Genomic DNA, 23,572 nt, shown 5'->3' with positions numbered 1-23,572 from the left:
CAGCCAGTCAGGGTAATCCACTGGCAGGCTGCCAGATGGTTTGTTTACATTTGTACAGCTTCCCGCAGCTTCTAGTGGCTGCGGTTTCCTGGCCAATTGGAGCTGCGGGAAGTGGCTTGGGCCACAGGGATGTGCTCGCCGCCGCTTTCCGCAGCTCCCATTGGCCGGGAAGGACAAACTGCTGCCACTCGGAGCTGCAGGTGGCCATGCAAATGTAAAACAACTGTCTGGCAGCCCACCAGCGGATTACCCTGACGGGCTACATGCAGCCCGTGGGCCGCAGGTTGCCCACCACTGGCATAAAGTGTTAAAAGAAAAACATGCCATGCATTTTTTATTTTATTTAACAGACCATCTTACAAACACAGTCATGGAAAAGAAGCACAGATGGCAATTCACCTGCACCATACCTTTGACTTCATGAAGTGAAGCGTTGTTATTGCTATTACTAGTGGATGTTCTGCCACTATCAAGGCTGGCTGGTCTGGAAGCTAAATGAAAAGTAAGGAGACAGAATGATAAACAAAATTTTAGCAGATGACACTATGCCTTTACATTCTGATCACAGAATGCTCTGAGGTAGGAATCATGCACTATTTCACAGGCTGAGCACCCCCATTGTCAACAAAGTGTTGTTTCTTACAGATCAGAAAGCGAAGGGATTACTAGGCAGTCCAAGAGGACACTTTAGTAAAGGATGCTACGGGAACAGTAAGATACAAGGGGAAGAAAAATAGAAAACAGAGTGCATGTTTAGAACTGAAACAGATTTGCTAGTGGGAAACCGGGATTTTACAGAAGAACACACTGGCGTGCAGAAAGCTGCTTGTGATTTGGTCACTTACAACAAATTTGACAAGTAACCCTGCACACTGTAGAAATGCCACAAACAGGAGAAGCAAGAGCATCTGCATAGTTAATGTCCTGTGCTCCTCCCCAATATAAGCAGGGGCACTGGAACAATTTGTATAATGAGGGTGCTGAGAGCCATTGAACTAAAACTAAATGCTGTATATAATGGAATCTACTTCAAGCCAGAGGGTGCTGCAGCACTCCCCACACCCCTAGTTCTAGCACCTATTAATACAAGGGAAATAATTGCAGTGTTAATATTTTCCAAAATACTAAATAACAATATTTTATTTCAATTTTGTTTATATTCATTTTAAAATTTTAGTAAAGAAAAATAGTTTATTTCTTGTAAGTGCTTCTATTTTAGCTTTTTCACTCTGTATTTTTACTTGATGAAAAGACTTATTTTGTACTATGAAATATATAAAACTTTCCTTTAAAATCAAGAAATGAATCACTGAAATCTAAAGTTTTTTTTTAATGCAAGTCAAAATTTCCTTTCTTTCACAATTAAACCCAAATATATTTGAAAATGGGCAAAAAAAATTTGTATTCTGTTAAGATGCATTTCATAGATATCTTCTACTAAATATACACAACTGTTAGTGGAAAGATTATTCTATAAAAAAAGAAAAAGTATTAGGTTTGAAGAAATGGCATTATATAGTCAAGTCATACGCAAATTATAGAAAACATGCTCACTTGCAATGCTGTAATTCACTGTGTGGGCAAACATCGTTAGCATTCACATCATATATTCTCAATTTATTATTTAATTAAAGTTCACATCTTACCATGAACTCTTGATCCTGTACTAGAATCATCACTAATGCCTTGTGGACTTACATCTTCAAAGGATGTAGTATCTATACATAAAGACATAAAACAGTATATAAATTAAATTTCACAGCAAAAATGTAATTTAAACATTTGTCATCTGTAAAATGTAATGAAATAATTATTTGAAATACAATTCATCTTTGCTTATGTAGCCTTTCTGTAGGAAAAAATCTAATTTTTACAATTAAAGCTATTAAGCCCATTCAATTACTTCTTAGTACTGTAATTCAATTATTCAGGTTGTTTGCTACAGAAGAATATGAAATATGAAGGAGTAAAAACAGATTTATATAAAATTGTTACCAATATAATCATGACAGAGCAAAAAGCTTCTACCTATACCTTTATTATTTAGCAATTGCTTGGATCTGAAGCCTGAAGAAGAGTTGACAGTTGCAAAGTTGATAGCTGTAGTAGAGAAGGCCATAGCTCCCAATTCTTTTTTCCTTTTACCTGTAGATACATCATCAGGGCCCTCCAGATGCTCAGAACTACCTGTCCATTGTCCTCCTGCTAGGACCATGGACTGCACCAGGTCATTCATGGCTGGGATGCAAATGAAAGCAAATGAATCAGCACGGTTCAATGTATTTTTTTAATTCCTATTTTGTATTGTAAAAAGTTTGACATTTGTCTAAGCATCAATGCATACTGAATATTGAAAGCTACAAACACAAGATCATCCATGTTATGACATGCAATCAGCTCAATGAATGAAAAGTATTACAGGCCATACTTTCAGTTCAGATATGATTTTTAATAAATATTATTAGATACAAGTGCCATGCTTGTGCTGCAATGATATGCAATATATATGTTAGAAGCTTTGATATGTTGTTTTGCAAAGACAAATGGAATGAATAAGGGTAAGATGGGTAGAGGTGCTAACACAACATGAATTTTGGCAATGGTTGGGGTCCTTGTTCAGTGCAGGTTACTGCAGGTATACTGTATTTTGTATTATAGTATTTAAAAGGATCTACTATAGAAGTATCCACCCCCTTTTTAAAAAACAGAACATTTTAGTAAAGAAGAAATGACACACATTTGAAAAGAGTAACAGACCACTTTATATCCTTGCACTATTTTCTCTATAGATTCTTTAAACCAAAAATGTAAGATATTTGTGGTTTATAAAAATGCTTACTAAAAGTGGAATTTAAAACTATTCAAATGTCTAGAGTGCACTGTACATTCATATACACATGCATGCACAATGTGTATATATAATAAATATGTTTACAAATATATAAAATGTAATCACAATAAATTGCGTATGTGTATATATAATATATATATTATTCAGTGCCAAGGTTTTAAAAAAAATCTTACAGCTTCTTGTATTATAGCAGGACTTGCACATTGCAAAATAGTAAAAAAAACAGCACAGTCCAGGGGAAAGGTTAGTGAAAAATTAGTAAAGGAAGCCAGTGTAGCCATTTAAAAGAAGCTGAACTGTCAAAGTCTTACACATGGAGCGACGGTAGATGGCCTTCATTTTGTCTTTTTCCTTCGGTCTGTTCCTCAAAAAGGGCAGTCTTTTCAGTGCAATCACTTTTATGTCATAGCATGAGGAAAAACGGAAACAGGGAAATGAAAGAAAAAAGGGAGAAGAACAGATGGAAGTTAATGTTGAAACTAAGGATAGAAATGAATGTTTGAGCTTCAGCTATGTATGCTATGCTAAAAACTATTATTCTCATGCTGCTGAGTGATAATGAAATATGAAAACTACGCTATGAAACCTTCAATATACTCAGAAAAGCACTGAAGACAATGGAGAGAAACGTAATATACTTTCGTATCAGAGGGGTAGCCGTGTTAGTCTGAATCTGTAAAAAGCAACAGAGGGTCCTGTGGCACCTTTAAGACTAACAAAAGTATTGGGAGCATAAGCTTTCGTGGGTAAGAACCTCACTTCTTCAGATGCAAGTAATGGAAATCTCCAGAGGCAGGTATAAATCAGTATGGAGATAACGAGGTTAGTTCAATCAGGGAGGGTGAGGTGCTCTGCTAGCAGTTGAGGTGTGAACACCAAGGGAGGAGAAACTGCTTCTGTAGTTGGATAGCCATTCACAGTCTTTGTTTAATCCTGATCTGATGGTGTCAAATTTGCAAATGAACTGGAGCTCAGCAGTTTCTCTTTGGAGTCTGGTCCTGAAGTTTTTTTGCTGTAAGATGGCTACCTTTACATCTGCTATTGTGTGGCCAGGGAGGTTGAAGTGTTCTCCTACAGGTTTTTGTATATTGCCATTCCTGATATCTGACTTGTGTCCATTTATCCTCTTGCGTAGTGACTATCCAGTTTGGCCAATGTACATAGCAGAGGGGCATTGCTGGCATATGATGGCATATATAACATTGGTGGACATGCAGGTGAATGAGCCGGTGATGTTGTAGCTGATCTGGTTAGGTCCTGTGATGGTGTTGCTGGTGTAGATATGTGGGCAGAGTTGACATTGAGGTTTGTTGCATGGGTTGGTTCCTGAGTTAGAGTTGTTATGGTGCGGTGCGTGGTTGCTGGTGAGAATATGCTTAAGGTTGGCAGGTTGTCTGTGGGCGAGGACTGGCCTGCCTCCCAAGGTCTGTGAAAGTGAGGGATCATTGTCCAGGATGGGTTGTAGATCACTGATGATGCGTTGGAGAGGTTTAAGCTGAGGACTGTAGGTGATGGCCAGTGGAGTTCTGTTGGTCTCTCTACACAAACATCCCATACACAGATGGAATACAAGCTGTCAGGAACAGTATCCCTGATGATGACACAGCACAACTTATTGCTGAGCTCTGTGACTTTATCCTCACGCACAATTATTTCAAATTTGGTGACAATATATACCTCCAGACCAGTGGCACCGCCATGGGCACCCGCATGGCCCCACAATATGTCAACATTTTTATGGCTGACCTGGAACAACGCTTCCTCAGCTCTCGTCCACTCATGCCCCTTCTCTACCTACGCTATATTGATGACATCTTCAATTATCCCTCACTTTCACAGACCTTGGGAGGCAGGCCAGTCCTCGTCCACAGACAACCTGCCAACCTTAAGCATATTCTCACCAGCAACCACGCACCTGCCTCTGGAGATTTCCATTACTTGCATCTGAAGAAGTGAGGTTCTTACCCACGAAAGCTTATGCTCCCAATACTTCTGTTAGTCTTAAAGGTGCCACAGAACCCTCTGTTGTAATATACTTTGAAAGTTCAGAACTGCCAAATTCTTGAAAAAACAAAAGTAACTTTTCTTTGCAGAGATTTATATGAACAGATAAAGAGTTTTTCTAAGAAAGTGGAAAATAGATTTATTCAAAAGGCCTAAAATTTGATTACTTTGTGACTTTAATAAAACATCCACTTTTCTTCTCTAAAAAAGAGTTTGAATCTTAATTACTTGCTATAATGTGTCTTTTCTAATTTGCTTTTCTCTTGTACTTTTCACTCATGATTTATTATGTATTGTGCATATTAATAAATAACTAACTCTCTCTTTCACTCTTTGTTTCTGTACATTTTCTTTCTATGGACCATCTGTTCAAGGGACTATGTGAACGGAGTGCAGAAAATTGAAATAATAAACTACAAGTTTGTTATAAAGCTACAGTGGTTGCTCAGATTTCCTGGTTGGCATGGTACCCTGCCAAATTGCTACTGGAAAAAAGTACCAAACAGAAGATTACCACCTCCTCTTGATCACCCCAAAAAAAGCAAACAAAAAACAAACAAAATGGGGGTGTGGTTATGACACTTAGGGGAGTCAGAAAAGTTAAAATAATACCTGTAACATCTGCAAAAAGAACATTAAAAATTATATTAATTATTACAATTAGAAAAAAGTCACGTTACTCCTGGAGTGCAGTGCAGCAGTAACATGTTAATAGTGGACATCTGTGTCTTCATGTAGCATCATATAAATGTGTCAGCAGACTGCCAAGCATACAGGAGCCACATGCAAACAATGGTGATGCAAGGGCTTCATCTTTGACAGAAAGGTGCTCAGAAATCATAGATTTCTTACAAATGCCCAGGCCCCTGCTTCATTTGCATGCGACCCGACATCACAATCTACAGGTTTTACACATGCCTTTGTCATTTGCCTCAATTTGTTGAACCAATGGCATGTTACATAGCAATTTAATATACATGCACATGGATTTTCCTATATTTTTAGACACTTCAGCTCCTTCTGTATTTCTCTGCACAAAAGGGGAAATATACCCTATATTTTGTTATATTTCTTTTTAGTTTGGTTCAACAGAAAAAGTCAACATGTTCAATTTCTGGTATCGCCATTATGCAGTATTTCTAATACTGCTCTATTATAAGAACCATTTCATGTTAGAATTAATACAGCCAAGCAAAATCACCATGAAATGGTACCAGACGAAATAAATGCTACTTAGCCATAATTATGGTATAAAAATAAAAATAACACTGGTCTACAATTTTTGAGAAGTCGTCTGCTTCAGAGATAAAATGTGCTATTTATTATGTATTTTGATGTGCTGAATTCAAATATGACAATTAAAACAACTGATTGGCTACTGTTTCTAAGATATTTAAGTTTTTACATTTTATGTCTATGTATATTGTGTAGATAGTAGAGTTTTAATCATAAATTGTAAACCTAGGTCTTTTCATGTGTTTATGGTTGCTTTACATGATAATATTTCACCTGTTCTGTTTATGTAACACTTTAAAAATCAGAAAAGGGTTATATAAATAAAATTTATTATGAAACAAAAGGCAAAAAACTATTATGTACATAGTTTAGACCTATTCAGTGTCTACTTGGCGCTTCTTGGCTTGTCTCTTGTATTCATTAAATGGAGCATCTCTTGTCACTGTCCAGCAATAGTCTGCAAGCATTGATGGGCTCCATTTGCCCTGATAGCGTTTCTCCATTGTTGCAATGTCCTGGTGAAATTGCTCGCCGCTCACTGCTCCGCAGTTCGGTGGAAAAAAAAAATCTAGATGAGAGTGCAAAAAATGTATCTTTAGTGACATGTTGCAACCAAGGCTTTTGTATGCCTTGAGGAGGTTTTCCACCAACAACCTGTAGTTGTCTGCCTTGTTGTTTCCGAGAAAATTTATTGCCACTAACTGGAAGGCTTTCCATGCCGTCTTTTCCTTGCCACGCAGTGCATGGTCAAATGCATCATCTCGAAGAAGTTCACGAATCTGAGGACCAACAAAGACACCTTCCTTTATCTTAGCTTCACTTAACCTTGGAAATTTTCCAGAGAGGTACTTGAAAGCTGCTTGTGTTTTGTCAATGGCCTTGACAAAGTTCTTCATCAGACCCAGCTTGATGTGTAAGGGTGGTAACAAAATCTGCCTTGATTCAACAAGTGGTGGATGCTGAACACTTTTCCTCCCAGGCTCCAATGACTGTCGGAGTGGCCAATCTTTCTTGATGTAGTGGGAAACTCTTGCATGACTATCCCATTCGCAGAGAAAACAGCAATACTTTGTGTATCCAGTCTGCAGACCAAGCAAGAGAGCAACAACCTTCAAATCGCCACAAAGCTGCCACTGATGTTGGTCACAGTTTATGCACCTCAAAAGTTGTTTCATGTTATCGTAGGTTTCCTTCATATGGACTGCATGACCAACTGGAATTGATGGCAAAACATTGCCATTATGCAGTAAAACAGCTTTAAGACTCATCTTCGATGAATCAATGAACAGTCTCCACTCATCTGGATCGTGAACGATGTTGAGGGCTGCCATCACACCATTGATGTTGTTGCAGGCTACAAGATCACCTTCCATGAAGAAGAATGGGACAAGATCCTTTTGACAGTCACAGAACATGAAAACCCTAACATCACCTGCCAGGAGATTCCACTGCCGTAGTCTGGAGCCCAACAGCTCTGCCTTACTCTTGGGTAGTTCCAAATCCCTGACAAGGTCATTCAGTTCACCTTGTGTTATGAAGTGTGGTTCAGAGGAGGAGGATGGGAGAAAATGTGGGTCCTGTGACACTGATGGTTCAGGACCATAAGTTTCATCCTCTTCCTTGTCTGACTCAAGTGAGAAAGATTCTGGTGCATCAGGAACCGGCAGTCCTTCTCCGTGGGGTACTGGGCATATAGCTGATGGAATGTTTGGATAATGCACAGTCCATTTTTTCTTCTTTGACACACTTTTCCCAACTGGAGGCACCATGCAGAAGTAACAATTGTTGGTATGATCTGTTGGCTCTCTCCAAATCTTTGGCACTGCAAAAGGCAAAGACTTCCTTTTCCTGTTCAACCACTGGCGAAGATTTGTTGCACAAGTGTTGCAGCATATGCGTGGGGCCCACCTCTTGTCCTGATCTCCAATTTTGCAGGCAAAATAAAGGTGATAGGCTTTCTTAACCATAGTGAAAAGCAACAGAGGGTCCTGTGGCACCTTTAAGACTAACAGAAGTATTGGGAGCATAAGCTTTCATGGGTAAGAACCTCACTTCTTCAGATGCAAGATGTCTTGCATCTGAAGAAGTGAGGTTCTTACCCACGAAAGCTTATGCTCCCAATACTTCTGTTAGTCTTAAAGGTACCACAGGACCCTCTGTTGCTTTTTACAGATTCAGACTAACACGGCTACCCCTCTGATACTTAACCATAGTGGTTATACTGCGCTTTTGTGATGCAAAAGTCACTTCACTACAAACATAGCAGAAGTTATCTGCACTGTTCACATAAGTACGAGGCATCTCTGCTCACTTTGGCTAAACAGAAACGTGTCCCTTTGCAAAATCAAACACTGACAAATAAGAGAGCACGACACTGTATGATTTCTAGAGCTGATATAGGGCAATTTGTTCAGCAAAGTGATGTAAGCTTCGTTATGATTGCATCATCCATGACTTCTAGGAATAATATGATGCAATTCATATCATGTATGATGCAATACCAGCTTCAGATTGCATCATCCATTGTTTTGCCTAAAAAGCAAGTACTGTCCAAACCCAGTCATAGATGTATTCATAGATCCAGTCAAAGATGTATTTTAGTCATTTCTGGTTTAAATTGAGATCCCTTCCCTTTATAACTCACTTATCCTCCGCCATTCCCAAGTCAAAGGTCATATATACTGACCCAATAGCATATCTTGAAAACTAGAGCCAATCAACAATTTTAAGCATCATTTTCGTTCTCAGTGACCAAGAATTAGTAAAGTTTGACTACATTTATTTCAGAAGCTTTTTGGCTGTAGAGCAGTGTAATTACTAGCCCGTCAAAAAAAAAAAATTCACTGGGCCCAAGTGAACAGGCAAATAGAATTTTGCACAGCTGGATTAACAATGTTAGAAATAGTATAACTTCCACTACTTAAATGGACATTGATAAGTAAATTTTTATCTATTAAAACATTCCTTTTATTACCTTTTGTAAATAAAGGTTGTTTCTGGTCTTGCACAAGAGTGCAAGTTGGGAAAAAATGTAAGGATCCCCTTGCACTCACGTACAACAGTCAGCCATGATACTGTGGAGGATTGCAAGCGCTGGTGGTATCCTTTCCAAAGGAGGAGTACTTGATTGAAAGTGGGTTATCACACTGCTTCCCCTCCACCTTTTGCACTCAGCACAGGGGGGACATATACAGTGCACCACTTTGAAATGTGGTGGAGCTCCTGCTGCAGCATGCACGCCCCAGGAGATCTAGGAGGATGTATGATTGATTCAGCTAGATTGCCTCCAGAGAGTCCTGCTGCAACATGGCTCCATCAATTTAGCACTAAAATATTACAGTAAAAACAAAAGCTATATATTCTACAACTTCCATTACTGATTAAAACTGGTATAGTCTTGCATGCTTTAACCCACTGTTTCACAATGACCAGTTCGTGGACCGGCGCCGGTCCCTGAGATCTCCCTGACACAGTTTAGGAAGGCAGCAAGCCGGTCCCTGCTATCAAAAAGGTTGAGAAACACTGCAAAATGATGAACATACGGAGAATATTCACAGTTCTAAAGTACAGTGGGATCTAGATCAGAGAGAAGCTGCTAATCCCTAATATAAGTCAACTATTCATGCCTCTGGGTGGGGAAGAGTAGGGAGACATAAAGGAAACACACACCAGTCAATATACGTGTTTCTCATATAGGAGACAAGTACACTTAATGCATGTTAACCTTTAGCTTGCTGATCGCATAGATATACTGGTAGGTAATCAAACATAAAATAAGCTTTTCTGACCTTCTTTCAGCTCACTAAACACAGCTACTTTCAATAATCAGGACGGAATGAGCTGAAAGCAATGTGAAAATGGACACTGATTGGCCACAGTAAGTTGAGTGATCATTAAAGTCTTCATAAAGAAGATATGTTGTCTATCTAGCTCTATAAAAGGATAGCTTTATTTCACTCTCACATGCCAAAAGAATGCATGCACCAGTATGAAGCTTATTTCTTGCTTTTGTGACAAATAAAGTATAAATAACTAGTTTTAGCATTAGTGACAGCGAAGTGAGGAACACACTGTGACAATAAGCACTCCCTGCATTCACATCATATACACTACTGTAATAATCTTTGAACAAAATATGCTTTGTGAAGTGTCATTTGAAAACTAATAACTCACTGATCATTGATATTCTTGTGTGATGTATGTACAGGGTGGGTATTAAGAGTGATGAATATATGCTGAAATTATGACTAAAGTGTGTGTAAACCAGGTATGTCATGGAGACAAGGTAAACAGGACTGCACTAGACAAAGGAATATGTTTTCTCCACCTGGGAGTTACTTTCAAAGTACTTCGAAAGACAATGAGAATGTATTTACATTAGAGAGACAAGGTGGGAAATATTAATCTTTTATTGGGTAACTTCTGTTGCTGAGAGATATAGAACATATGTTGGTCCAATAAAAGATATTACTGTACCCACCTTGTGTCTCTCATATCCTGAGACTGACAGGGCTACAACACCACTGCATAAAATGTATTTACATATCATGTAAACAGATTCGTCTAGCTAACAAGGGGTGGAGGCAAAGTGGGGCAGAAGACAGCATGATGTCTACACCATGCTGTCGGGAGAGAGAAGCTTGGTATGGGTTTTACTTTTCAAAGAATACATGGCAAAGGTTTACAGGTCTATAAAGATAGAGCGGCTGAATCTCAAGTGATAAGCAATTTAATCAACTGATTGTATACAATATTACTGTACCGTATTAGAAAAGTGTATAGAGCAGTGACACTCAGACTGAGGCTTGGCAGCCACAAGTGGCTCTTTAATGTGTCTCCTTGCGGCTCTTTGCAGCACATATTAAAACATGGTGTTATTTAATTATTAACCAATCTAAGTTATTAACCACTCAGGATGCTTTTACTATGTTATTAACCAATTGTAGAATACTTTGTCAGTTGTTTTGTGTGAATTATATATATATACACACACACAGACACACACAGAGTAAATGAAACAATGAATTTATACAACTGTGGCTCTTTTGGGTAAAGTTGATCACTAATTTGGCGCCTAAACCACTGATGTCTGAGTATCACTGGTACAGAGTGAGGTCTTTTCTGAAAGCCTATGGCACACTGGTGATTGATATCGTTGTGAATTGTATGCATTATCACTATATAAGGAATTATGGATACTCATTGATATTGGGCTGTACAGTCTCTCCAGACAGGAGGGAATGCCACAGTTATCTACTTGTTTCCTATATAAATTAAGCGTGCTGGAATCAGAAACAATGGAAACCCAATTTACATAGAAATCATACAGGGGGATGAAAAGCCCACAGGAAGAGAGAGACACCATGAGATCATTCTGCCTCTTGAAAAAAGTTAATTGAATTTTGGAAGATATAAGCAAGGAGAGAAGCCATCTTGGGCATCCATCACTAGACAGATACAAGAGGCCAGAGCTCTTCCAAGCTGAGAAAAATATGTCCTTCAACCAAGGGGGGTTGAAGTCTCTGGAACTGAATATAGATGAGAAATCTGTTTAGACAAAGATCTTTCACCTAAGATGACAAGGGAAGCAAGCACCTTGTACTTTTTGGGAAGGTCCTGACTGGGGGAAAGTCGGCCATGGAAGGGAAAAAGAATGACTAGGTAGAGAAACCAGCTTGAACAAAGACTATATCTTGCTAGATTAGGTTTTAGACTTTCAGATTCATTTTCACTTTTATTTACTTGTAGCCCTTTCTAACTTTATTGCTTTTACTTAGCATCACTTAATCTATGTCCTATTGTTAATAAATCTGTTTTATTTTACTATAAACCAACTCAATGCTGCGTTTAAAAGGAAGGGTGCATTTACTCCAGTTAAGTTAATAAGCTGTGATGTAGTTTTGCCTCTTTAAATTATGGAGTAATGAACATTATTATTTCTCTGAGCTGCCCAGGAAAGGGCTGAACATATCAGGGCACACAGTTTTGGGGAAATTTGGGACCGGGAGTGTGTTGCGGTCATCTTGATGGTTGTAACCCATGCTGGTTGAAGACAGAGTGTGACTGATGTGTTGCTGGCAGGCTGCTGGCATCCGACTGCTGGACCCAGGGCTGCTGCTATATACAGATACTCATAATGGCAGGCTGCTTGTGAGCAGCCCAGGTTGGGAGCTACCGCACCAAAGAGCTGTGAGGCACCCAGGGTTACAAGGCAGGTGGTGACAAAATCCTTTACTGGTCTGAACTGCCACCTGAATCCCATGACACACAGTCCCTCTTTTTTCTTATTGAGGAGTTAATTTTATTGTGGTTGTTTCTAACTGCATTTTGTTTTTCATCCAAACTGACAAGAAATTACCTTTGATTATGTGTTTTATAAAACCTGTGTTCATACTACAAAAAGTATACAGTAACAAGTAAATAATTACAGTTAAGACAACAATTATCAGTACTTCATGGTGATTTTTGGTCTCTAAGAAACAGATCCACAAAAAGGGTTGGTTTGTGGCCCTCAGCATACCTACAAAATGTGATATGTACCTGCAGATACTGATGGCGCCTAGCTCACTAAAGCAGATATCAAATCTGTCCTTTGGTAGAATCTGCTCTTCTTCTTGTTGGAATCACATATATGCGGCCTATGGCTGAAACATTGCCTGAAAAATCCTTGTGACTGGTAAAAGTGGAAGTGCTTTTCTTGGCAGACACAAAGTAATGGCCAAAAGCTTTTAAACATGCCCTGGCATCTTTAATGTAGTGTATCTGTTTTGACACTGAACAATTCGGGGTCCTCAGAGATCATCTTCTGTTGCCTTTTGTACCCCCCATTAGTAAGGCAGAGGATTTCAGCCAAAAAGACAAGAACAACATTAAAGTGGTTGTTCTCAAATGCAATTGGAAGAAGAGAAAGTTACTCAACTTGCAGTAACTGAGGTTCTTTGAGATGTGTGTCCCTGGGGGTGCTCCACTCCAGGTGATGGTGCGTCCCGGCGCTGTTGATTGGAGATCTTCAAACACATGCTTAGCTGCTGTCTTGTGGTCTCGTAAGAGTTTGCCTGAGTGCGCGTGTCTCGTGCACCCCTCAGTTCCTTCTCTACCATGGAGAAATCAGTATAGAACTGCAAAGTAGAGGGGAGGAGGGTGAGGAGCGGAGCACCCATAGGGACACACATTGCAAAGAACCTCAGTTACTGCAAGGTGAGTAACTTTCTCTTCTTCTTTGAGTGCTGTCCTTGTGGGTGCTCCACTCCACGTGAATGTGAAGCAGTACCCACAAAAGCTGGTAGGACTTAGGAGTTAGAATCATAGAATATCAGGGTTGGAAGGGACCTCAAGAGGTCATCTAGTCCAACCCCCTGCTCAAAGCAGGACCAATTCCCAACTAAATCATCCCAGCCAGGGCTTTCTTAAGCCAGGCCTTAAAAACCTCCAAGGAAGGAGACTCCACCATCTCCCTAGGTAATGCATTCCAGTGCTTCACCACCCTCCTAGTGAAATAGTGTTTCCTAATATCCTGGACCTCCCCCACTGCAACTTGAGACCATTGCTCCTTGTTCTGTCATCTGCCACCACTGAGAACAGCCAAGCTCCATCCTCTTTGGAACCCCCCTTCAGGTAGTTGAAGGCTGCTATCAAATCCCCCCTCATTCTTCTCTTCTGGAGACTAAACAATCCCAGTTCCCTCAGCCTCTCCTCATAAGTCATGTGCTCCAGACCCCTAATCATTTTTGTTGCCCTCCGCTGGACTCTTTCCAATTTTTCCACATTCTTCTTGTACTGTGGGGCCCAAAACTGGACACAGTATTCCAGATGAGGCCTCACCAATGTCGAATAAAGGGGAACGATCACGTTCCTCGATCTGCTGGCAATGCCCCTACTTATACAGCCCAAAATGCCGTTAGCCTTCTTGGCAACAAGAGCACACTGTTGACTCATATCCAGCTTCTCATCCACTGTGACCCCTAGGTCCTTTTCTGCAGAACTGCTGCTTAGCCATTCGGTAGAAGTGCATGGGATTCTTCCATCCTACATGCAGGACTCTGCACTTGTCCTTGTTGAACCTCATCAGGTTTTATTTTGGCCCAATCCTCTAATTTGTCTAGGTCCCTCTGTATCCGATCCCTACCCTCCAGTGTATCTACCACACCTCCTAGTTTAGTGTCATCTGCAAACTTGCTGAGAGTGCAGTCCACACCATCCTCCAGATCATTAATAAAGATATTAAACAAAATCGGCCCCAGGACCGACCCTTGGGGCACTCCGCTTGAAACCGGCTGGACACTAGACATGGAGCCATTGATCACTACCCGTTGAGCCCGACGATCTAGCCAGCTTTCTATCCACCTTACAGTCCATTCATCCAGCCCATACTTCTTTAACTTGGCGGCAAGAACACTGTGGGAGACCGTATCAAAAGCTTTGCTAAAGTCAAGGAATAACACATCCACTGCTTTCCCCTCATCCACAGAGCCAGTTATCTCATCATAGAAGGCAATTAGGTTAGTCAGGCACGACTTCCCCTTGGTGAATCCATGCTGACTGTTCCTGATCACTTTCCTCTCCTCTAAGTGTTTCATAATTGATTCCTTGAGGACCTGCTCCATGATTTTTCCAGGGACTGAGGTGAGGCTGACTGGCCTGTAGTTCCTTGGATCCTCCTTCTTCCCTTTTTTAAAGATGGGCACTACATTAGCCTTTTCCCAGGCATCTGGGACCTCCCCCAATTGCCATGAGTTTTCAAAAATAATGGCTAATGGCTCTGCAATCTCATCCGCCAACTCCTTTAGCACCCTCGGATGCAGTGCATCCGGCCCCATGGACTTGTGCACGTCCAGTTTTTCTAAATAGTCCCGAACCACTTCTTTCTCCACAGGGGGCTGGTCACCTTCTCCCCATATTGTGCTGCCCAGTGCAGCAGTCTGGGAGCTGACCTTGTTCGTGAAGATAGAGGTAAAAAAAGTATTGAGTACATTAGCTTTTTCCACATCCTCGGTCACTAGGTTGCCTCCCTCATTCAGTAAGGGGCCCACACTTTCCTTGATTTTCTTCTTGTTGCTAACATACCTGAGTTGCGGCAATGAGTACTGTAGACAGTACTGTATGGCCTACTATTGTGTCTGCTGTGGTATCCTGTGTGATAGCATAGTGTTTAGTAAATGTGTGTTCAGATGACCACATGGCCACCTTACAGATATCAGGAATGGGTACATTATGGAGGAAAACAACGGATGTTGACATAACTCAAGTAGAATGAGTTCTGATGCCTTTGGGCGGTTGAGCATTTTGAATGTGATAACAGGATCTGATGCAGTCAGAGATCCACTTGGAAAGTCGTTGTTTAGAAAGTGCTGCACCCTTTGATCGCTTGGTAGTGGAGACAAATAAGCGGGAGGGCTAATGAAATGGTTTAGTCCTATCTAAATAGAAGGCCAGTGCTTGTCTGACATTGAGGGTGTGCTGCATTGCCTTGTGTGGAATCTCGTGAAGTTTGGTATAGAATGTAGGTAAGTATATTGCTTGGTTAAGGTGGAAGGTTGATACCCCCTTAGGGAGAAATTTAGGATGGGGTCGCAGAGTAACTTTGTCTTTGGAGAAGGTTGCGTAGGGAGGATAGGCCATCAGGGTGCTGATTTCTCCCTACCTTCCTTGCTGATGTTATGGCAGCCAAGATGGCTACCTTCATGGACATATGAAGAAGAGATGAAGTAGCTAAGGGTTTCATAAGACCGCAAAGAACGAGATTGAGATTCCATGCAGCTACGGATGCATAAACTTGGGGTAGAGATTTCCTAGGCCCGTGAGGAAGCGTTTTATGGTGAGGTGGGCAAAGAGTGAATATCCGTCTAACGAATCATGGAAGGTAGTAAGGGCCGCTAGGTGTACCCTGATGGAGCTGAGCGAGAGTCCGTCCTGTTTTAGTTTCAGGAGATAGTCTAGAATGTTAGGAAGGGTCATGATATGGGGTGATAAATGTTGTTTGAACACCACACCGCTTCCACTTCTGCAGGTAAGTTTTATGAGTGAAGTCTTTTCTACTATGCAGGAGGACATATTGGCCTTGCTCAGAACAGGCTAATTCATGGTTCTGGAACAATGTCAGGTGGAGTTTCTGGAGCTGGGGGTGAAGAATTCGTCCGTTGTCCTGGGAAAGGAGATCTGGTCTGTTGGGAAGAGTCCGTGGAGATGAGGAGCAGGTAAGGATACCATGTCTGTCTCGGCCAAGATGGGGCAATGAGTATGACCCGGGCCTTGTCGTCTCTGATCTTGCGTATGACTCTGTGTATCAGAGGGATTGGTGGAAAGGCATACAGGACAGTTTTTCCACGGGATGAAGAATCCTGCTCTGGAGCAAAAGAGGTGGCATTTGTGATTCAGGGTTGTGGCAAAGAGGTCTATTGACGGGGTGCTCCATTGGGAGAAGAGCTGTTGTAGTATCGTGGGGTGCAATTCCCACTCGTGTTCTTTGGAGAAGTGTCTGTTGAGTGTATCGGCGGTAGTGTTGTGACAGCCAGGTAGGTACGACACAACAATTTGTATGTAGTGCTGTATGCACCAATTCCATAATCGTGGAAGCATGAGCGTGGGAGATTGTTGTTGAAAGGGAATGCCTATGCCAAGGTTCTCTGGTCTTGTCCACCGTTGCAGGGAAGCTAGTACGTTCGCTGAAGGAGTCAGCAGTGTGCAGAGGCTGTGCCTGCTGGGTTTGAAATTTGAGTTGAGCCAACTCTGAAGACATTTCATATGCAGCCTGGCGTACTTGACGACAAAGGTGGTGGCTGCCATGTGTCCAATGAGCTATAGGCAAATTCTTGCCAGTATCCTGGGACGAACAGAGAGTGTACGTATGAGCTGTAAGATAGTGAGGAATCGGTTGTGTGGTAGTGAGGTTCTGGTTCGAACTGAGTCCAGGTGAGATCCAATGAATTCGATCCGCTGTGTAGGCATCAGGGTGGATTTTTGGACGTTTATTTGTAGGCCCAAGGTGTGGAAGAGTGAAATGGTGAAATGGGTAACTTGAAGTGTCTCGTCATATGAGTTGCCCTTGATGAGGCAATCGTCTAGGTAGGGGAAATGTATGATCCCCTGTCTGCAGAGATGGGCCACGACTATGGCTAGGATTTTGGAGAATACTCTCATTGCTGTGGAGAGTCCAAAAGGGAGTACCCTGTATTGGAAGTGGTCGTGTCCGATTGTGAAGTGCAGGAAGTGTCTGTGGGCTGGATGAATGGATATGTGAAAATAGGCATCCTGTAGGTCAAGGGCTGTGAACCAGTCCCCTTGTTCCAGCACAGGATTATTGTGCCCAGTGTGACCATCTTGAATTTTTGTACTCTTACGAGGGCTCTGGGCTCGGGCCGGGAATGAGGAGTTCAGGGTCTGGGAAGGGGCTCTGGGCTGGGGCAGGGGGTTGGGGTGCAAGGGGGTGAGGGCTCTGGGTTGGGGTCGGGAATGAGGGATTTGGGGTGCAGGAGGGGGCTCCAGGCTGGGGGGGGCAAGGGATTTGGAGTGTGGGAGGGGGCTGCGGGTTGAGACAGGGGGTTGGGGTGCAGGCTTACCTTGCATGACTCCCGGGCAGCAGCGTGGGGGTGGGGGGGAGGGGCTAAGGCAGGCTGCCTGCCTGTCCTGACATAATGTTATGCATGCGCCGGAAGCAGCTAGCAGGTCCGGCGCTAGTAGGTGGCGGGGGAGGGGGCAGGAGGCGCTGCTCTCGCCCACAGGCACCGCCCCCCCAGCTCCCATTGGCCGAGTGCAGAGCTGGTGCTCAGGGCAGGGGCAGCATTCGGAGACCTATGGCCTCCCTGCCTAGGAGCCAGACCTGTTGGCCGCTTCCGGGGCGCAGTGCGGTGCCCCAGGACAGGTAGGGACTAGCCTGCCTTAGCGCTACAGCAGTGCTGACCAGATTTTTAATGCTCCGGTCGGCGGTCCCGACTGGAGCCGCCAGGGTCCCTTTTTGACCGGATGTTCCAGTCGAAAACCAGACACCTGGTCACCCTAACTGAATTATCTCTGAAATCAAAATAGCCACGTTAAGAGCTACTTGAGCTGTTGACCTGACCATGTTTTTAGCTTATACAATTATACCAATTAAATACAACGGTTGTTAATAACTTAGCTTAATTACAACTTTTTTTTCAAATATAGCCTATGCACAAGATTTCAATTAATTTTAACTACTGTATATAGAGGAAATTTTGAAGAATCTGTGTTATTCCATTATTAAGATAATTTTGGACAAAGAAAAGATTGACACCAATGCTAAATTTCTTAAAGGACCCAATTTAAAATTAATTTTAACTCATAAAACAACAGATTTACTTGTAAATTCTAAAAAAAAAATCTATATTTAAAGAGCGATTGCCGAAAGTTTGTGGAAGAGCATAGAATCATAGAATATCAGGGTTGGAAGGGACCTCAGGAGGTCATCTAGTCCAACCCCTTGCTCAAAGCAGGACCAATCCCCAACTAAATCATCCCAGCCAGGGCTTTGGAAGCCTGACCTTAAAAACCTCTAAGGAAGGAGATTCCACCACCCATTCCAGTCCTTCACCACCCTCCTAGTGAAAAAGTTTTTCCTAATATCCAACCTAAACCTCCCACACTGCAACTTGAGACCATTACTCCTTGTTCTGTCAAGATATGCTCTATTTTTCATATATAACAAAATGGATAAATCACTGCTTTAAGCGCAAAACAGAACACAACCTTAGCCATGAAACTATGACCAGTGCCTCCATAATAAAGAATAGGAGAGTTCTCTGTCTCTAGATTCAGGGCTTCAGCAAGTCTCACCAGGAGAGGTAGAGAGACTGACATTAAAGCCTAAGAATAATCCAGAAATTAGGAAGATGGTGATTCTCCCTCTTGAGAAGGTTTATCTAACTGAAGCCTCTTCATCTTCACAATCTTCTGAAGCCAACAAGGGCCTAGGAAAAGACAGCAGTTGAGAGGACAGATATTCAATTTTGGAAATGGAGATCTGACAAGAGTCTCTCTTTAGTTCTTTTTCAGGGAAAAGACTTATGAATCTTTTGGACCCCAGAAAGTTAGTTGAGCCAACATCACTCAATAAAGCCAGGATCCCCACTTCATAGGGATAAAAGTGGATTTGAGGATCCCAAGTTGTAGTTCTTAGTAGGTGTCAAGGTTCCTTCTCCACTCTGAACTTTAGAGTACAGATATGGGGACCTGCATGTGAACCTCTAAACTGAATTACCAGCTTAGATCTGGTTTTGCTGCCACCACTCCCAAGTACTAACTCCCTTTCCTGGGTAGCCTTGAGAGACTTTTCCACCAATTTCCTGGTGAACACCGATCCAAACCCTTGGATCTTAAAACAAGGAGAAATTAACCATTCCCCCTCCTTTCTCCCACCAATTCCTAGTGAGTCCAGATCCAATCCTCTTGGATCTTAAAACAAGGAAAAATCAATCAGGTTCTTAAAAAGAAGACTTTTAATTAAAGAAAGAAAGGTAAAAAATCATCTCTGTAAAATCAGGATGGAAAATAACTTTACAGGGTAATCAGATTCAAAGAGCCCAGAGGAACCCCCTCTAGCCTTAAATTCAAAGTTACAGCAAACAGATGTAAACTCTCTAGCAAAAGGTACATTTACAAGTTGAGAAAACAAAGATAAACTTAGCACGCCTTGCCTGGCTGTTACTTACAAGTTTGAAATATGAGAGACTTGTTCAGAAAGATTTGGAGAGCATGGATTGATGTCCGGTTCCTCTTAGTTTCAAGAGCGAACAACCCCCAAAACAAAGAGCACAAACAAAAGCCTTCCCCTCACCAAGTTTTGAAAGTATCTTGTCCCCTTATTGGTCCTTTGGGTCAGGTGTCAGCCAGGTTACCTGAGCTTCTTAACCCTTTAAAGGTAAAAGGATTTTGGTGTCTCTGGCCAGGAGGGATTTTATAGTATTGTACACAGAAGGGCTGTTACCCTTCCCTTTATAGTTATGACAGTAGGTTTACAGAATAAAACTATCTGAGAGGAGTGGAAAACCCCAGAAGGCGAGGGATCCTAGGTGAACCTGAGGCTCCATACATTATGACATTGAGGTTGACCCTCAGCCACGGAACCTACTTTTCCAGGATACTGTACTGATGAAACATGAAAAGGGATTGATTACATTGCAAAAGAAAATTCCTTGTCCAGAGCTACAAAAGAGAAAGATGACAAAGCTTGACTTGCCCACAAGCTGAGTTTCTCCTATTCACTTAGAATCCAATAGACTGGGGTGGGCAAACTACCGCCTGCGGGCCACATCTGGCCCATCAGACCATTTAATCTGTCCCTCAGCTCCAGCCGGGGAGTGAGGTCGGGGGCTTGTCCTGCTCCGTGCGGTTCCCAGGAGGCAGCTGCCTTGACGCGGAAGCGTGGCCAGGCAGCTCTGCACGCTGCCCCATCCACAGGCGCTCATCCTTGCAGCTCCCATTGGCCATGGTTCCCAGCCAATGGGAGCTGCAGAGGTGGCGCCTACGGACAGGGCAGTATGCAGAGCCGCCTGGCCGCGCGTCTTGGAGCTGGAGGGGGGACATGCTTCCAGGAGCTGCTTTCTGTAAGTGCCACCTGAAGCCTGCATCCCTAAGCACACACCCCCCCCCCGCGCCCCAGTCCTCTGCCACAGCCTGATCCCTTTCCCACCCTCCGAACCCCTCGGTCCCCTGGAGCACCCTCCTGCACCCCAAAGCCCTCATCCCCGGTCCCACCGCAGAGCCCACACCCCCAGCCGGAGCCCTCACACCCCTCCTTGGTACCCCAACCCCCTGCCCCAGCCCTGATCCCCCTCCCGCCCTCCGAACCCCTCAGTCCCAGCCTGGAGCCCCCTGCTGTACTCCAAACCCCTCATCCCCAGCCCCACCCCAGAGCCCACAACCCCCTCCTACACCCTGAACTCCTCATTTCTGGCTGCAGCCCCAGCTGGAGCCCTCACCCCCTCCCACACCCCTACCCCCAATTTTGTGAACATTCATGGCCCGCCATACAATTTCCATACCCCGATGTGACCCTCAGGCCAAAAAGTTTCCCCACCCCTGCAATAGACCCTCCAAAATGGGAATGAAAGGTGGGATGTGTGGATATATCTCCTCAAAGAACTCCAGTTATAGATGAGTAACTTCTCTTTCTCTTTTGAGGATTGTCGGTACGGGTTTCCACTCTTGGAGATTCACAAAGAGTAATAAATCCCTAAGGAGATGGGAATGAGGAGGATTATTTAACTGAATAATGATTGTTGTAGAATTGCTCTCCTGGACTAGGCATCAGATCATGAGGCTAGGCCAACAGTGATGCTGAGTAAAAATATTGACTGCAATCCTGGCAGCAGCTCTGTATATTTCCAAAACTGCAACATTCAGGGATCTGAGTCCCCATTATCACACAGCATTTTTGTATAAAGGATCTAATCCACTTTGAAAAACATTGATAGGAAATATTGGAAATATTTTGTTCCATGATCCTGTCACCATAAACCAGAAATTATATGGAATGGTGTTATTTTATTAAGGTACAAGACAAAAGCCCTCTTAGCAACTAGTCACTGCTTTGTTGAAGATCCTTGTCTTCTTAAACCAGGGCCTGTTTTTATCATTAATGGATTTATGAAAGATTTAGTATAGTTAAGGTCCTCTCTTATACACAAGCAACTCTTGATAGCACCACATTTGAGGGGAGACTAATTCTTGTAGTGAGGACAAAATGAATGAAGGCAAGCAAAATAAAAAAAATCCAGTATTTATATAGGCAAGGGAAGGGTTGTAATTATTTTAATCTGCATCAGGTTTCAAACTGCTTCTTTTTAAAGGGTCACATAACCTTTTATAGCCAACTCCTTTTAAGAAACTAGGAATTTCAAGCACTTCTTTTCAGCAGGATTGTCCCTACATGCATTGGCACCCTATCCAAAGACAGACTCTTCCAGATTCTCTTATGCTCTATTTTTAATTTCCGTAAAAATATGTGAAATAATACCAATTTTTTTTATTTTTTATTTTTATTAAGTTTGCACAGTAAGAGCCAAAATCAAAAACCACCATGTGAGATTTTTTTTTTTTTAAATAAAGAAAATTCTCACCTGGGATGAAAATTGGAATACCAAATTTTCACCTTATATATTCTAAGTCACTTAGATATTAAACTTTAAAAGGTATGAATTATAATATGAAGGTACATTGATGCTTTATATGTAACATCAATATCTCACTTGTAATAAATTTATTAACTAATCAGTAATGTAACTTGTTTAACATGGAATGTAATGGCAAAAAACTAATTACCTGCCACTAGAAATTTCATGACTTAAATTATTGATGAACAACAAAAGAAATAAGTAAAGGTTGTATAAAATACTCTAAGCTATGTGCATCCTAACGGCTATGACAAAGTGGCTCATTCAGGGTTAACACTTCATGTCTGGCAAACATCAATTCCCCCTACATCAGGAACTTATCCGTTATTTCTTTCTGTAGCTCTGCCCATCTCTAGGATCAGCAGTGATCTGTGTCCTTCTAGCTGCTTATATCACTCCACAGCTCTTTCTAGTCTCAATTATATTGTTGCCAAAACCCATCACCATGAGTTTCAAGAGACACATGATCTTTTTAGCAACTAATGGTTGTTAGTATGGACACAATATGGAGAGGCATACTTGAGGAGGGTGGGAGTCTCATGGGAATGAGAGAAAACAAACAAAGCAGAAGGAGGTGGATTAGGGAGAGGAGCATTTGAAGTTCTGACAGGCTAAATGCTGTTATTCTGATCCAATAAGCCTACCTAATTCTGCATCCCTGATATACTATAGATCTATTTTAATGTATTTAATTACATTTACTGAAATGCTAAAATACAGCATCTATCCATACACTTTAGGTGGGGTCTGAACCTGCACCACTGAAGTAAAGGGGAGCTTTGCCATTGACCTAAAGATTACAGGCCTTGGGAGCTCTTAACATTACTTAAAGATTTCCAACTGACTTGTTCTTTTTTAAGTAGTTTTGAAGTTTTTACCACATATTGGAAATATATTTAACCAAACAGTATTTCAAACTAAAATCATTTTGTAACTACTCACTACTGCTCTTTTTGGTTCCCAGTGTCTGGCCATCTTCAAGAGAGTTTGAACCCACAGAAGAACTATCTTGACTGTCCTGATGGGGTAGCTGAAGAAATCCTTCACTGGACTCCGAACGGGTAGGTGTAAGAGTCAGAGACTTCAGACGTTCGCGGTTAACATCCTTCTTAGATTTTATCAATTTCCTCATTTTTAGAGTAATCCAATTGCCCCTTCTGTTATAATAAAATTAAACCCATTATTGCATTTATAATTCATTACTTTATAAAATGCATAATTTAAAAAATAATTTGTGTGCAAGTTTAACTACAATATGTGGACATGCTCTGCTCACATGGAAGTCAATGGGAATCTTACCATCAACTTCAATAGGGGCACAAATGGGTCCTTAGCTTGTTTAAATTTCTTGTTA

The 23,572-nt window shown here is 41.9% G+C and overlaps 1 protein-coding gene across 9 annotated transcripts in view; it reads right to left on the bottom strand.

The window, feature by feature from the left end:
• CCDC88A (coiled-coil domain containing 88A) overlaps nucleotides 1–23,572 on the bottom strand; it is a 364,297-nt gene that overhangs the window by 24,208 nt on the left and 316,517 nt on the right. For 7 of the 9 annotated variants that reach the window (XM_054023155.1, XM_054023156.1, XM_054023161.1 and 4 more), the window contains 5 exons: nucleotides 23,161–23,375; nucleotides 3,163–3,246; nucleotides 2,035–2,238; nucleotides 1,647–1,718; nucleotides 411–491 (listed from right to left, as the gene is read on the bottom strand). In XM_054023155.1, coding sequence (XP_053879130.1) covers nucleotides 411–491; nucleotides 1,647–1,718; nucleotides 2,035–2,238; nucleotides 3,163–3,246; nucleotides 23,161–23,375 — 656 coding nt within the window. The remainder of the gene's footprint in view (nucleotides 1–410; nucleotides 492–1,646; nucleotides 1,719–2,034; nucleotides 2,239–3,162; nucleotides 3,247–23,160; nucleotides 23,376–23,572) is intronic. The other 2 variants (XM_054023162.1, XM_054023159.1) reach the window with 1 other exon arrangement.

This window comes from Malaclemys terrapin, chromosome 3 (genome assembly GCF_027887155.1).
Source record: "Malaclemys terrapin pileata isolate rMalTer1 chromosome 3, rMalTer1.hap1, whole genome shotgun sequence".
NCBI classification, from domain to species: domain Eukaryota; kingdom Metazoa; phylum Chordata; order Testudines; family Emydidae; genus Malaclemys; species Malaclemys terrapin.
Note: the sequence above shows the minus strand (reverse complement) of the source record. Positions and strands in the feature narration are given on the sequence as shown.